The following is a 17,575-nucleotide window of genomic DNA, read 5'->3' as shown; positions in this document are numbered from 1 at the left end:
TCAGAATATTCATAATTTCATGCATAAACAGAGCCAGGTATGTGTTACACGATATAAAAATAACTCAGAACATCTGTTGGTACTAAAAAACCGTATTTTATTTACTCAACTGCCACTCTTCACTTTTGAGCAACTGACCTCTTCCAGAAGTTTCTACATGCTGTAATAAAGACTATATATACATGATGTAACAACTTTAGGGGGTGATGGACCAAGACAAAAGTAAAAAAAAAAATTGTAACACAATGCATAGTAGAATGTAAATGAGAAAACCCTGTTAGTATGAAGGATAAGGAAAACTAAGTCATTTCAGTCATGGAATTTACATCACACAGATTATCCCTCCAGAAGACTTAGTTGTCAACATTAACTTTGTTGCAGCAGAAGTTATAATATGCTTCCAAAGAATAAAACATAAAAATTTGACAGCTGATATTCTAGAGATAAAAAAAAAACTATACTGCACAGCAAAATCACAAAAAAATGAAGTCTTTAATTCAGCTAAGTAACTGTCCCTTTTTAGTTGATGTATCATATATTTAAGCATTTATTAAAGGATTACTTTGAAAACTTATTTCACTTTGCTCGCAAGTATAAATCAAAAAGCTAAGTGCAGACAAATATTGCTGTCTTGTCCGCTTTGGTCTGATGTTAACTAATAGGATAGTAATAAACAACATTTCCTGGATTCTACCTCAGCCAACACGTCGTGGTTCTGTTCTAGTTGATGAAGTTGGCATTTTGAAATTCAGATGACATTCACCTTGACAAATGGCACCACCACTTCTCTTTCACGTACACACTGTTAATTGTAAGCACCAAAAGTATGTAATATGTTCAAGAAGACAGCCTTTCCACACTTTTATAACCACAAATTATAAAAATAAAGGCCCCCAAATGACTTTTCGGATTTCAGACGCAGTGTATATTTAGGATGTTTATTTAGGAATTATAGATTTAGTATCACTTGTCTGAAAAACAACTGATCTTTTACTTGCACATTTTTCATGTATGTATTTTAATTTTGTTTTCAATGCGCTCACTTATCTGATTTTTCTTGATGATTTTCATTTGCTGACCATGCAGTACTTTTGATGGAAATATATCCATTTACTGCATATGGTTTATTAGCATAAAGCATATCAAATATTGCTGAATGAACTATTTGTAAATGAACTATTCTCATTAATATGAGAATTTTACTTGGAAGATCCTACTAATACTGTAAATATTTAACAGAAAAATTAGTTTTTGCTGTTTATTGGATACATATTTAACTTCTGCCCATTTACTACAACTAAACATACTCCCCTCCAAAAAAAGACAAACTTGAGTTATATCATCCTTAAAATTCAGAGAGCTTTATTTTAAACCTAAGCCAATCTAAAGTTACTTTTTTTAACATTATTCTACATTATTGATCTGATTCATTTCCAATTAAAACACGAAAGGGCCTGGATAATTAATTAACTAATACTACTCCTTCAGTTAATAATCAACAACATAATAAGGTAACACATATTAAGCACAGAAAAGAAGGAAATAAAATTTTTTATTTTATTTTAGTGATACGTTTAAGCATGGAAATATTTAATTTTGGATATCCAGCAATAACGAAATTAGATTCATTATTTAGTTATATTTGTAATCTTACCATAATGACCTGTTTGAAATATGGGAAGTCTTAGACATTAAAAAAAAAAAAAAAAAAAAAAAAAAAAAAAAAAAAAAAATTCATTATATTTACATAATAGATACAATTTTTTATTATACAGTACAAAGTCAGAAATCCAGAATTCCATTATTCGGAATGATCTAAAATCCAGACCTCAAAGCGACAAACACTTTTTTTTTTTTAATTAATGCTTTACGCATGCGCATTTGATTTTTCCTTCCATAATAAATGTGGAGATTGAAAATTCACTTAAAAATTCTGATTATTAATTTCACTTAGGCACTAAATAAAATACCTCATTATAGAAAAACAATCATGTAAGCATAAATTTGTGAGATTAATAATTTGGCTCGGTAGCTGAGTATCTACTCGGTATACATCTCAAACTGAAACATTCACCTATTTTATATCCCCAACGCCGACCTGGCGAGTCATAATTTATTATATTTTGCTTTCATCACCGCATGTTTATCAATACATGACAACTTCAGCAATAACTCATGCTGTGATGTCTAACCTTTTTTATATTAGTAATTGAATAACAAGAGTATGGCAACCTTTTATGCTAACATTACGCTTGGCGATGATTATAGATTTTTAAATGCTCTAAGAAATGTTGATGAGGAATAATTAACAAAAAATTCGTTTCATATGCTAAAAATAGATTTTGTAAATGAAACTCACAGGCCAAAAGATTACATTTAGTGCTATTTTAATTAAGAATAACTGATATGTTATTCACCAAACACTGAGAAGCGACGGCAGAATATGTCGGCACAGGACGGCAGAATTTAGGGAAGCCGAAATTTTTGGAATTTGTGGAAGCACCGAGCAGCAAAATTAAGGGATGAGAAATTTTTATGATTTAGGGAAAGCACTGGGATCCAAAGTTTAGGCATGGTGAAAATTTAGAACAGCTATGTAGCAGAATTTAGGACTCGTAGAGACTGCATCAGGCAGTATCAAGTGCCGGCCCTATATAAAGCCTTAAGTATATGTAGGAGTTTATTTATTCAGGACTTGGATTAGTTTGAATCATGTGAAGAAATAAATGTAGATATAGTAAATAGCTAAACTAACACAATTCAGGCTTAATTCAGTACGCAATAGGAGCAAGACAAAATTTACTGAAACAACTTGACTTTCATCGCCAATCTTGTGATACATAGCCAATAATGTATAACAAACCCAATAAAGTAGGCTAAAATTATCTATACTGATTCTAAGGCATTTCAATTAATGTAGCAGACTGCGCTGCTCCCTGATCTTCTAATTTGATCCAGCTTATTATTTTTTGCAGACTGTTATTATTACGGCAATTTTATAAAAACTAAGCTTGAACTTTCAATTATGTCGAAAAGAGTTGCCAAAGGATCTACAAAGTGAAGCCATGTTTAGATGTCCATTAAACAAAAAGTGGAATTGCTGCAAAAAATGGATATAGGCATATCCATCTCAAAATTATGTAATGAGTATGGCATTGGAATGTCCACTGTATATGACACAAGAAAAAGGAACTTTTTGAATTTTTTGTGAAAGCATCTTAAACAACTTACATTAAAAGAAATGTTTAATAACGTGAACAAATAAGTATTAAGCTTTTTTCTTTTGTTCATTTTGATACCCTTTACATCATAATTGTTCTTTTCGAGATCATAATTGGACTTCGGACTTTGTGCTGTATTTATATAATGGATACAATTTTTTAAATAGAACTGGAGTTTGGAGAATAAATTTTGAATTCCTAGTTGAAATATTGTAGTTTAACATCATTTATTAATAATTCTGTAATGATATTCAACTGCACTTTCAGTAAATGAAATTTTACATCTAAAGCATATTTACGCACTAATTTTGATTACTCTATGAAGAAAGAGGACCAGAATTTCTCACTTATTGCCACTAAAATATTAAAAATTATGTACAGATATTTTCCAGATATTTTAAAATGCCAGTATAATTCTCGTATGTCCTTTATTTTAAATTAAGGAAAGAAATGTAGATATAATTTTAACAAAAGCATACCAATTTGAACTTTTAAATTAATCAAAATGCAACCATAAATTGGCAACTATTTGAAAAAAACTTTACATCTAAAAGTATCTAATGCAAATTTCTCTACTTATAGTATAAATGGTCTGTAACAGAATATTTGAAGAAGAGAGATCTATGTTACATGCTCTCCAAAGACATACAGCATTTTTTTCTAACACTAAAATGAGAGGGAATTTTGACTACAGTGGAACCTCAGATCACGAATGTCTCACTTTATGAAATTATCTGAACAAAAAACGCCTCAGATATCAAACAATATTTCAATTTATAAACACTCAACATAATTTTTAAAGGTGTTTTGAGGTAACATAAGCCACATAACTAACACTCTTGGACTTCTAGAAAAAGCACTTTAGTTATTTTTCATAGCTTAACTCTCATTAGCAAAACTTGGTAGCAAGTAATCTCAGAGAAATATGAATTCTAACAGAAGAAAATTAGGGAGAATTTCCCCAGTTCCCTCCAACCTAGATTGGGTTGGAGGCAGAGCCTTTGACATTTAGTGCTTTTCTGTTACCTATGCTACTATGTTTTCGATGAAACCATGGGTTAGGAAGTTAACAGTGAAGACATGGGGAAGTTACTAGAGGATAATAAAATGAGTTTAAGATGACAGAACTAAAACTTCAGAAGCAATAAAAAAAGTGATTTTGGAAGACGTATCTTAAGAAGAGAAAGAAAGGAAAATGACCCTATATTTCTGACCCATGACGTTTTTACAAAGTTTTCATGCAAAGATTTCATCCTGATAAAGCAGCAAGGCTACAGCATAAAAAATACAATAACAAATAATATTTGGCAAATTTTGAGTAAAATAGAGCCCCAGTGAGTCTCAAGTAGAATCAAGTGGCCCTTAGAAACAAAAGATAAAAGAAGATGTCCCCTAGAGACAGACACCTGATGCATTTATGAAAAGGAATTTCACATCCAAATAATAACATGTTCCTCAATGTTTTCCACTTATGCCATCTACTCCCCGTTGAACGGGTAGAGTAAAATTAATTTTTCATCTATTTCATGTGTTTAATATTGTGTTTATCTTTTTTGTACTATATTTAATGATTTCTCTTGGTTATGGGTTATTAACTTGTGTTAAAGTATTGCTGTAAGGTTTAACTAAGCAATCATTCATGATCCAAGAAGGAATTAAGTCACTTTACCTTAAATCCTATGAGGAAAATTGCTTCGGTTTATGAATGTTTTGGTTCACAAACTAAATTCATCAAGTGAGGTTTCACTATACTTTATAAGCTCAAACCATTACATCTATCTTGCATGAACATTCCTTTATTCAAAAATAACAAATTCAGCATACTTTATTATAATTAGCAGAGTTTACAACATATAGTTTAATATTTTACATATGACAGATATGTTCTATGGTACATAATTACTTGCACAGAACTTGCAAGCAAAACATCTAACATTTACATACAGCACCATTATATTAATCTACGAGCACTTTAGGTACTGTCCAGGGGTCTGTGACACAAGAAGTCCATATATTGCAAGTTATTATTCTTGAGGGACTTGGGGTACGAGACTTGGGCTTGTGATTCTGTTTAAAATGCAATTAATACTTCACATCCAACAGATTTACTCTATATGCATAATTACTTGCAGTAACATTACAAGCAAATCATGAAATTTAACAGATTATATTTCATATATAAAAAACATGTTTTAGAAATGCAAGCAAAAAATCTGCAACCCCTGTTTGTAATTATCTTAAAGAGTTTATATTTCCCATAAAAAAAAATATTCTATTTACATAACTACTTGCACTTAACATTAAAGTAAAATATATACGAACTTTACATATATATCTAAACATATCATATATAAAAAATTTGTTCAACTTAGAAAAATTTTAGCAACATTACAACCAAAGTATTTGCCATCTTTACAAAGATATCCTTTCATATATGAAAATAATCTATATACATAATTACTAGAAATTATATCACAAACATTAATTTTTAGTTAAAATAAAAATAAAATACTTTGCATACTTTAATGTAGAAAAGTTTTGCACAAATAAAAAATTAAATGCCTTGAAATGTAAAATTATTTTTTGCTTGACACTACCCAAAATAATGCTTAAAAAGGTAAGAGGAAAATTACCAAGGGTGATGAGGAATTAAATAGTGCTGACTCAGATGCCAAAGCAGAAAGTGGTTCTTTTCGAGATCTTGCAATGAAACTTATGTCAATATCTAAAAAAGGAAGAAAAGCAAATAAATCAATACATAAATACATACAAATGTTTGAATGCATTATATACATATACATATATATACATATACCCTCAAACCTCATTTATCCACATACCTTCATCAGCATTACAGGTTCATTTCACCAATTCATTTGATACAGTGTGTTTGTGCATTTTGGATTTTATTTACCATTTGTCTGGTACACATTAACCTTCAAGGTTTTGTGCCATTAAAAGTCAACCAACCAACCAACCAAACCCTGTTTAATGAGCACCTCCAATAACAACTGAAACAAGGGAAACAAAATGTAATAATAATAATAATAATAATAATCTCTTATTGAGCAATATTTCACAGAATGTCAGCAGAGCATCATGATGTCGCATGTAGGATCCTGCCTGAATCTTGACTAACAATCAGTTTATAGTGCTCGTTCTGTAGCTTCTTACTGTTACCTGTGTTATCTTTAAATGTATTATAAAAATATACAAAAACACAACTGTAATTGTTAACGATCAGGCATGCAGACTGCACTAATATAGTTGTAGGTGCATAACAAATGTGACATCAACAATAAAAGTATTCATCTGACCACAACTGCTCGCTATCCCCTTATGAACTGGCTTTCTTCATTCACATCTACGTTATCATCAAAAATGATTTCATTACATACATATGTAATAAAATCACTTTTGGTTATTATGACGATGATATGTGTGCACATATACATATACACATACACACAGTAGACTCAAAATGAATTGGTGTAATAGTGGGGATAACATGCACTGTTAAAACAAAATCAAAATTAACTGGAAAACAGTAAAAACATGACAGAGGAATAAACAACATGACAATTAATAGAAACCTATGGTAGTTTTCTATTACCTTTCCACCTACTAAAAAGTCGCAAACTCCCAGCTGACTTTAGAAACCATTTACAAACTCATTACTGACGCTACAGAGAGACATTTGTTTGGATATCATTTTGAAGTTTTTATGAATACTAATCTAGTCGACTAGTATGCCTATTGTTTTTAACATTCTTCTTTTTCCATACAAGACGTATAAACTTCTCGTTTTCTTATGTGTTTTTGCTCCCCATGTATGAAAAACAAATCAGAGAATTGCACAAACCTGGCATCAAGCACACCCTTGGCATTAAAATTCTAAAATGAAAAGGAAAAAAGAGATACATGGTGCCTTTAAGCATGCCACGTCATGAGATTTTGATGAAGATGATGCAATCCATCACTATACTGAACACAGATATTCCCACAAAAGCGATCATAATCTGCAGTCACACTGATGAAAATGTCCAAAAAGGTGGTAAGCCATCTGGAGGGTGGAAAGCTACATGCATACCTAGATTGGCATATGAATACTTTCTAATAACATTGTGGGTTTCTTCAGACACAGTGTGTTGCCTCATCAGTACTTAAAAAGTACTAGTAAGAATTTATCTATATTTTTAATACGGAAAATAAGTTCACTTAGTTACATAAGCGTAATCAGTTTTCAAAGCAAAAACAGCATACTAAAAATAATGGAAAAATTAACATACATAGGAATTAAAAACTTAGTAAAAAACAAGATTAAAGAACAATATAAATGAGTTCAAACTCTCATTAGATAACTTTTTATAACTTTTTATTTTATGGCAAAATTTTCTTTTTCTCAGATTTCTCAGATCTTACCTTATGAGTCTTAATTTGGCATTCAACAAGCTTTTGTCTTTTGTTTCCAAAAATTAAGATGGCAGCAATACCACAAAATTACTTACTTGACAGTGAAACAATCAGAGCCAAGACTGATTGATATACATAGGTAGAATGAGTTCAGTATACTATCTGCATTATGGCAAAGCACACAATGGCTATCTGCCTAAGGAGAGGAATGCCTCTGTGGAACACGTCTTAAGAGAAACTAGCTCATATCAATGCTACATATGGAAAAAAATCATGCAAGCAGCCCATGCACACAGATTTAAAATCAGACTGAATTACCAGTGTTCAGCACTCTTACAACCAGGCTACTATAGGCCTCATCATTTTTATAAATATTTGAAGGAACAGCAAGCCAGAGCTAGGATTAAAAGAATTAAGCCAACAGAACTGTCAGATATTCATTATCAGTGCACTACGTAATGGCTTCGTGGTTCAATAAGGCACCATTTAACAAGATGAAACAAACATTTATTAAAAATATGATTCAAAGCATAATAGTAAACTCAGAGCAGTAGGTCGCTCCTACAGCATAGCAAAATCTACAACCTTCCTCTTCTGAGGATAACATGCAACTCTCATAAAATACATTAACCCTTCTTAGAGAAGAGGTACATGCGCCAAGCATGCTCTGTTGATCGCCAAACAGTCGCCGGATAATACAACCTCGTCGTAAGATTGTTGTTGATAGTTTCCACAAATATAACATTCTTTTTTTCTTGCATGAGATCCTTCTTGTTTTGAATATTCTCTTCTCATGTGTGGTGGAATATATTTATCTTGTGTACATGTTGTATCTAGGAATCTTGGTGATCGTGTAATTCCATTTCGGACTTCGTCGAAAGATTTTCCTTTGGCCGTGAAATAAATATCACATTCTTTAGCTAATTCTTGTGGCTTCAACCATTTGTTCCCTTGGCGTATTGTGACGTGTTCAGCTGTTCCTTCATCTAAAGCTTGGAATAATTTATCCAAAATAATTAACTCCTTCAGTGTTTTGAAATCCTTTACTTATCTTGACTTGCAGTAATAGTCCAATGTAGCTGTTAATCTTGAAGCGAACTGGATTTGCGTTTCGCCGTAATAACGTTTAGTTCTTCTGAAATTTTCTAAACAGCTTTGAGGAGTAGGTTACTATTCCTTCAGAACAAGAGTTTTCACTTTTTCGTAATTTTGCAGGTGTCCCTTTTTTATATAAACAAGAACATTTGAAGCCTTTTTCTCCAATTAATTTCAATAATATTTCTGATTTGTATTCTCCGGGAACCTTCTTGTGCTTAAATGCTCTTTCGATAGAATTGAAAAATTTCCATGCTTCTGCTCTCTTTGGTACTGGTATAGTCAGTGTTTCTACTCCTTTGATCAGCTTGTCGAGGGAAATTTCGGTTTCTCATCCTGTGTTTTGGATTGAAGGTCTCGGACTTCTACTTCCTTCATTTTGAGTTGCTCGAATCTTCACTAATTCTATTTCGTGTTTTCTTTCTGTTCTTAATCTTTCTTTTTCAATTTGTATTCTTTACATTTCTTCTTTTCTTTTTCTATTCTCCACTGTAGTAATCAGAATTTCTATCACGAAATCAGCATCTTCGACATATTCCTTGCAATTCTGGAGTTTGTGTTTCAGTTCTACCAGCTTCAAATCTGGGTATGCTTCTTTGCCAATTTCCAATAGAACTGTTACTAAATCCTCTTTCTTTGCATTTTTTAACATTTTCTTTTATTCTCTTTAGAATCAAGCTTTTTGAACTCGTGATTAAATAATTCTCATATTTTTACTCCCTTTTGCAAATGCGAACTTCTTTCGTGAGTGAGGCTTAACTTTACACCAGTTCCGTTTTCAATGCTCTAAGCTTCTAACCTCTGGTTCTCGTAAGAGAGTGTGATATAATGACTTCGTGGTTCAATAAGGCACCATTTAACAAGATGAAACAAACATTTATTAAAAATATGGTTCAAAGCATAATAGTAAACTCAGAGCAGTACGTCACGCAGTACAGCATAGTGAAATTTACAACCTTCCTCTTCTAAGGCTAACATGCAACTCTCATAAAATACATTAACCCTTCTTGGAGAAGACGCGACACGCGCCAAGCATGCTCTGTTGGTTGCCAAACAGTCGCCAGATACTACACACTACACCTACTGTTTGCTCTCGTATTCAGTAGAAGTCAGCATGAAATACAAAATTAATATTGTAGATTTATTTTTATAATCGAGCAGTTTAATTTTCACTTGCGGTTTAACAATGTTTATACATTTCAGATTGCAAACACTTAACTACCAAATTCCATAACATTATCTGCTATCAATCTTTTTCTACATGTTTTTCTTTCCTTTTTTGTCTTTTTTATAAACAGTTTTGTTTTACTCTTATGGTTTGTGATATCAATTTTTTTATCACTCCACAGTAAACAATCTTACTTTTTTTATGCAAGGCCCAGTTAAACTGCAGCCTGGCTAATCAAGAATCTACTGTATAAGTTGTGTGTGTTGCATGTGCATACATATGTATGTATATAATTTACTTTCTAATATATTATTTAGTATATTATATCCTCTGGCCAGTTTTTCTCAACCAAAATCTGATTCAGCATTTACGGAACAATCTAAGGTATTAATGCTATCAATTCACCTCTCAGCACTAGAAGTATATATAATTGATTTTCACAGAAACATCAACTATCTCTATGGATCTGATCTGAAGCCTATCATTCCAAGCAGCATTGCAGATAAGCCTTCATGTTGTAATAAGCAACCACTACTCAAAAACTGAAATATTTTGCTTGATGCATTCTGATACTTTGATTTATTTAACAGCTCCTTTATATGCTAGATTTCATGCCACTCTAACGATTCAACGCAATAGCATTGACCCTTTCTTTTCAAGTGTTTGCTTCAAACAGGCAATGTGTTTGCATTCACCTTGCCCCAATTTTCAGACTGCATATATATTTAAACGAATATACAATAGCCAACAACTAAAATTATTCATGACCACTTCCATTTGAAAATAGAATACCTAAACAATAGGACTAGATTATATAATCAATGAAAAAAAAAAGAGCTAAGATTCATTCCGTCTTTGATTACTAGTACCCAGAGATACTAAATAATTATTCTTTTCTATTTTTGATGTTCTCTCAGATAAAAATACGAAACTTTAACTCAAAAATGGAAATTTCAAAAAACAGTTAATCAAATTACACAAAATATTATTCACAATTTTCAAATAAATGTGACATAATGTGCAGTTGGATTATTACCCTACAGCAAATAAAGTTTAATTACAGTCTAATACATGGAAATAAATAAATAACTGTGAACTTGATTTTTTTATGAGGAAAAGAACAAAAAATACAGAGTCTGAATATTCTTACATCAAATATGATGCCAATTAATTTCAACAAAGCAAGAATTCAATGAAACCACAGATTCCAACAATCTATACCTTATAAATATAAGCATACATAGATAAACCAGACTGGAGAATTCCTGGTATGAAGATTTATGTAAAGTTCTCAATAAAAATTTCAGACCAGACCTATACGTTTATTAAGATGGACACAAGCATCATCTCATTTATGGCAATATGTACAGATGATTTATTGGTTACTGGTTTAAATTCAGATTTTAAAGTAGAATCTAAAGACTTTCAATATTCTTCAGCTTAAAGGAAGAGATATAATATTTAATACCTCTGTTTTAAAGAATATAAAATGCATACTAGTGTATGCTTTAAATAATTCATAATTAAATAACATGTCAGATGCAAGCTAGAGCACCACTGGAGATTGAACATCTTCTAGGACTGTTACATTGAATTACATGAGAATTTCTTAAATCAGAGGTACAACAAGAAAGAGTATGTGTATTAGCTTTGTCACTACATTATTAGAAGCTCCAATTTTAGTAGGGTATAAACACTAGTATGAAGAATGCATCAAATCAGTAGAAAAATTAGAATAGAAAGTATGAAATTCTAATTGATAAACTCGAGGAAAAATTAGAATTAGCACTCAAATATTAATAACAGTGGAAAACCCAAACATAGAGGAGCTCGGAATCTTACTTTGTGAAATATTAATACAAATACAAACTGATTGTTATACCTTTTCTTTATTCACAGAACCACAAAGTGTATATTTATATGTCAAAATAAAGATGAACTTTTTAAAATAAAATATCAACATAATTAGCTGATAAAAACTTATACTTTTAACATAATGAAGAAAAATAAAATATCAACATAATTAGCCGATAAAAACTTATACTTTTAACATAATGAAGAACTAATGGCTTTTATCCTCAGAAACTATTCCATATTTAAGATTTGATAGATTGGTATGTTAACTGATTACAACTTAAATATTCGAGGCCATGCTCTAGGAGGGGGATACTTTCATTAAAAATTTTGTATGAGAAACACATTTGCATTCATAGTACACGTGGAAGGAATTCCATGCAACCTAATCATTTACAAGAAACAGAATCCAGGATAAATTACCGGTGTCCAGTGGTTACATCCCCTACACCATTGGTGGACAATTTAAAGTTATTCAATAATTGGAGGGGGGGATTCTTATAAAATTTTTTTAAATGCACCAATGTTGAAAAAATATAATAATACTGAAAAGTATAACATTACATTCTCTTTAGAATTAGAATAAGAATGGGGGATAAAATCAAAAAGAAAGTGATACTACTAAAAAAGGAATACTAAAACAGAAACAATATATTTTGTGACTGAGCTATTTAATTAGTATAGCAGAGAAAGGCATTAGCCTACAGAAAAATGTACCTTCATGAAAGATTTCATATGTGAAACTGGCTTGTGCTATGTTACACACTGGAAAAACTATAAAAACATCACACAGCATTTTTTTTTTTAACTGTTGGAAAGAGAAGTGGAGAAATATTGATGTTTCATGACTTTAACCTGCATCAAATATATTAACTGTACTATATAAATCTGACTTGTAAAGAAAATAAACCTAGCATGTTAAATGATTGATTCTAAATCTAAAACAACACATAGGTATACTGAATTATTAAAACACAGAAGACATTACAGTCATAACATGTACACTGCAGAAAAAAAAAATACCGTTCTATATCTTCTGTTCTACTGGGCCGAGTGATGAAATTCAAATTGTGTTTTTCATGTCTCAAAAGCGTGACTTAGGATATATATTAGATTTATATATAGCATTGTTCTAATATAGGTATTTTGACACAAAAATCGGACTTTTTCGGAAATGACATTCCAATTTTGTTCCATATTTGGATTCTATGCTCAAATTATGCCACACTGCCAAGTTTTGTAAAATTCGCGTGAATAGTTTTCAAAATATTAGCTCTCAATATTTTAGCTCCTCAATGTAATTGAATTTGGTTACATTTGTTAACATCTCTTATTGTCTATTTGTTAATATCTCTTACTAAACTTGCTTGATTCTCCCTTACACATTTCGAAATTTAGGCTCATTCCAAATAAAACTTGCCCATTTTTTTTATAATTTCTTTAAAAAAAAAAAATTATAATTTTTCGAAAAACAATTTGAATTATAACCTATAAAATTTTTAACATCATCTTAAAATAAATGTATTTCTAGGCACACCTGTAAAAAATTAGAGTTTTTTATTCAAAATTTGCTAAGCTACACATGAATTTACATACTGGCATGTTTTCAAATTTGGCATATTTGTTATAGGCGATAGTAACGCCAAATGTGGTTTATGCACTTTGTTAAAATTATTTGAAAGTATGAATGATGACTTTTTTCCCGCTCATCTACAGTGAAAAAATGAAAAGGAAAATAGGTAGCTATAAATTAAGAAGTGAATTATTCTTGGCTCAAACTGAAAAAAATGCACTAAGATAAATTTTTGAATTTCTCTGAATTTCACACCAAAATTTAAAAAATTTAATAGTTAGGCATAATTTGAGTCGTAGAATCAAAATATGGTAAAAAAAATTGGCATGTCATTTCATAAAAAAGTTTGATTTTGTGTCAAAATACCTACGTACAAAGCGGGGTGGGTAGTTGTTTAGGAGTGAAACCACTGCCCATGTGGAGCATGAAATCTGAAAACTTTTGGGACATTGATTTTTACAGCAAAATAATACATATAAGTACAATTAGTTCTGTTTTTTGGTCAAATATTAATAAAAATATAATTTCTGAAAATTAACTCAACAATTTAAAAATTTAGTACAAATAAAACTATTTATATTATGTTATTCTAAATGTATAAATATACTAAGTAAATGCTAAAAATGTAAAATTTGTAACATTCTATCATAATATTTTCAACAAAAATAGTATACAGAAGCTATCTAAAATTATGTTATTACTCACATATTCACACAGCTTTACAAATTATGAAACTTTTGAAAGCAAAGTGATGTCTTTCTGATAATTACATAATGGCAATTTTGTTTCTCTTGTATGTACATAAATAAAATGATACAGCTATCTTTAGAAAAAGAGGCTATAAGAATGAAGAGTCCCTGCTCAATCTCTTACTTATTTTTCTTTCCTGAAAGGAAAGGACAATGCCTTCCCCCCAAACTTATAACACCCCCACTGTTGCTAACAAACAGATCACATTACACCCTAGGAATCAGAAAATACACAGTAAAGTTTTAGCGCAAAGATCATATTGCAGATCACATAACACCCTAGCAATCAGAAAATAGATAGGAATGTTTTAGCCCTAAGATCACATTACACTTTAGCGCAAAAGGAAAATACATAGGAACATTTTAGCTCTAAGAGGGCAGTGATTTCGTTTTAGCTGTAAGAGGGTGGTAGTTTCGGTAGAAAACCACAAACCATGCTGAACTAAAAAAAAAAAAAGCAAAATTTATTACAGATTTCTCCCGATATTACTGTTTTTACAAAATAAATGAGAATGTAAATAAAAAATTCAGAAGTTATACTTGGGTAACTACATGCATTTTTAATGGAGTTAGTGAGAAAAATTTAAAGTTTTTATCTTTGTTTGTTCTAAGTTTAACCACGTATAAATTGATACAGAAAAAAGTTGTTTACTCTGTTTTGTGCTGCCATTTGTTGGTGCTTTTGAGTTTAGAAAACATATTAACACACTAAAACCACTACACAACTGAGAAAAAAATTTCTTAACATCTTAACATGTGTTTCAAAGGTGCCTCAGTGCCACAAAGGGATAAAAGAAAAACAATTCTCAAATTTAAATAATCATCAGAATGAATACTAAAATCGGAATGAGAGTACAATGAACAAATTTGTTTATTTCTTAGATGAGACAGTAATAAAATAATATATATCTGTAGAAGAAATAAAATGACTAAAAAATTATATATAAAATTAAATATGAGTTAACACATCCTTTAACCCATTAACCGCAAAAACTACAAGGAATGTTTCTTTTCTTATGAAAATAATAACAAATATTAAATTAAGCATTTATAACATAAATTTACACTGAAAATTTAAAAAAAAAAAAAAAAAAAATGCTCTTACTTGTGGAAAAAGCGAGTGTTGCGTTAGCGCAACGTCAGCGGAATAAGACTACGGATGTTTAGTGAGTAGGATTGTATTCGTGTGATGTTTCTTTTGAGTGGAGCGCAGGGTTACGTTTTAGCTGTATAACATTTTATAAATCTACAAATAACTTTACTTGTAATAAATTTAATATTAAAATATACATTGTATTTCTTTTACAAATACAGATTATTTCAACTGAAAGATTTAAGCATGAAAAGCTTGATTACAATCATGATGTAAAGCTACATTACATACTTTGCATCTGTAAACAGTCTGGCTATGATACTCTTTACAACAAAGTCTTTTGTTATCAACGGACTTTACAATAAAATGTCTATCATCTCCATGCAATGGTTTTTGAATGCTGAATTTACTAGGTCTTCCTGTTGCTGATCTATTTCTGGCTAATTCTACACTCTCAATAGGAGTTTGCAAAAGGAATAATGCATTCTCGTGCCTGAAATCTAAAAGAGACTTTATATTTTCAGTAGTAAAAAGTGGTGATATTTAGTTAGTTTAGATACAGTCTCACCTCATATAATTTATCAGTATTGTCAATTTGACTATTGTCAAATGCAAATTTTGCTTCATATTCCTGTACTGCAAACGTGATAACGATTCTCGTACAACAGGAACAGAAATGTCCTTATCAAAAGACCAATACATTTTTTCTTGAGGTAAAGAATGGTATCCTGTAAGCAATAATATTTCAATAAATCTTCTCATATGCAATAAATTTTGGGCTTGCTTTTTTTTTTTTTTTTTTTTTTAACTGAGCGTATATATTTGTCTGTTCAACGAGAAGAGAGTAAATGTCTTAACCAAAAAGAAAATTGAAAATCTGCGCACTAGTTTTACCTTGTATTTTGTCTTTTATAATTTCTCTTCTATCTCTTTCTTCATGTTGTTCCTGAAACATAACTAACAGTTCCTTTTTTATCCACTTCAATATTTCAGTCTTCTTCTACTTTTTAAACTTTTTAGTATGACTATAACTGCTTTTAGAAGGCTGAAACTTATTTCTTACGTGAATTTCAACTTCCCCAGCAGTATCATTTGGTAAAATATCATTATCATTATTTAAAACATTGCCATTTCTTTATTCTTTGTCACTAGCTTCTGCAATTTCTGGGGGTACAACAACAATATCAGTTTCATTCTGGTCATTATTAACATTATCATCATCTGTTTCTTCATCAAAAAATCTTTGAAGGGCTTCTTCTAATGTAAGATACCTTGTTCTAGGCATTTTTAAATAACCAGAATATCGAAAGGAATGAGTGAAAAGGAGATTGACTACCCGTTTCCTGCTGATGTTGCGTTAGCGCAACACCTGTTTTCCCTTCCTTCACAACACAAATATAAACATCTGACTGATGTAATGTTCTGATAAACGGTGACCTTCTATTGACTAAAAATAGATCTGTTGACTAAAAATAGATCACACATAAAGAGCGTGATTCTTTCGTTAACTATTTTCAGCAAAAATACCCGGTCGAAAATTTTGCTTAGAGTACGAGATTAATTATTATAAACAAAATGATTGTTGAAGGCAAATATTTTTTTACAGAAATAATCTTCATAATATTCCCTACACAAAATCATCTGCTGGTATAAAATATCTTAGGTAGTTATATTTATATACTCATTTATTTTGACCATTGCGTCAACGCAACACCAGCGGCTAATGGGTTAAAGAGACCAACAAAGTATTAATTGGATGAATTACAAGGGAGGCAAGGTCTCTGCCCATCAGACGATTCCATGAAGAACATAAATTGATTTGTACATACTACATATGATTAAACCTAAACAACAAGCCAACAGCAGGAACAGAACCTAGAGCCAAACTACCTATACTTCATGGCTTTAGCTACTCAGTACCTCAGTAGTATGCCCAACAAGGAAGTAATTCCCTCTGGATGGAAGACAGGTAACTATATTACGCTTCTTTCTCTACAGATAATTAAAACCAAATATGGATCAGGGTACCTATTACGAATACTTCCACTTCCTTAGCATCATATACGATCCATACCAATCTGTACCTCACATTTTCTAAAATAATGAAATCTTTAGTGAATTGAAGCTCTGAAAACATTGCTCCCACAAAATATAAACAATAAAAAGTCAATCCTAGCTCTTATAAAATATACTTTTAATAACCCTACTATACATGCTTTTGAGTGGCATTCTCACTGTATTTGAATATTTTGCACAATTAAACAAATTTTTTGCTATGCATTAACTTTTTTCTACATCTTTCTACAGAAAATATATCTGGATTAGTCTTCTAAATTATAGCAAATGGCATATTTCAATGTGATTAAATTCTCTCTTCCCCTTTATTGCTTTCAATATCATTGCAGCTTT

The 17,575-nt window shown here is 30.8% G+C and overlaps 1 protein-coding gene across 1 annotated transcript in view; it reads right to left on the bottom strand.

Annotated features, from left to right (window-relative positions):
- LOC118188810 (LON peptidase N-terminal domain and RING finger protein 3) overlaps nt 1–17,575 on the bottom strand; it is a 119,956-nt gene that overhangs the window by 79,282 nt on the left and 23,099 nt on the right. The window contains exon 2 of the mRNA XM_085809038.1: nt 5,855–5,946. Coding sequence (XP_085665164.1) covers nt 5,855–5,946 — 92 coding nt within the window. The remainder of the gene's footprint in view (nt 1–5,854; nt 5,947–17,575) is intronic.

The sequence above is a fragment of the Stegodyphus dumicola genome, chromosome X2 (genome assembly GCF_044657685.1).
Source record: "Stegodyphus dumicola isolate Sdum_Otavi_A_Nest chromosome X2, ASM4465768v1".
NCBI lineage: Eukaryota > Metazoa > Arthropoda > Arachnida > Araneae > Eresidae > Stegodyphus > Stegodyphus dumicola.
This window is presented reverse-complemented; position numbering and strand designations above follow the sequence as displayed.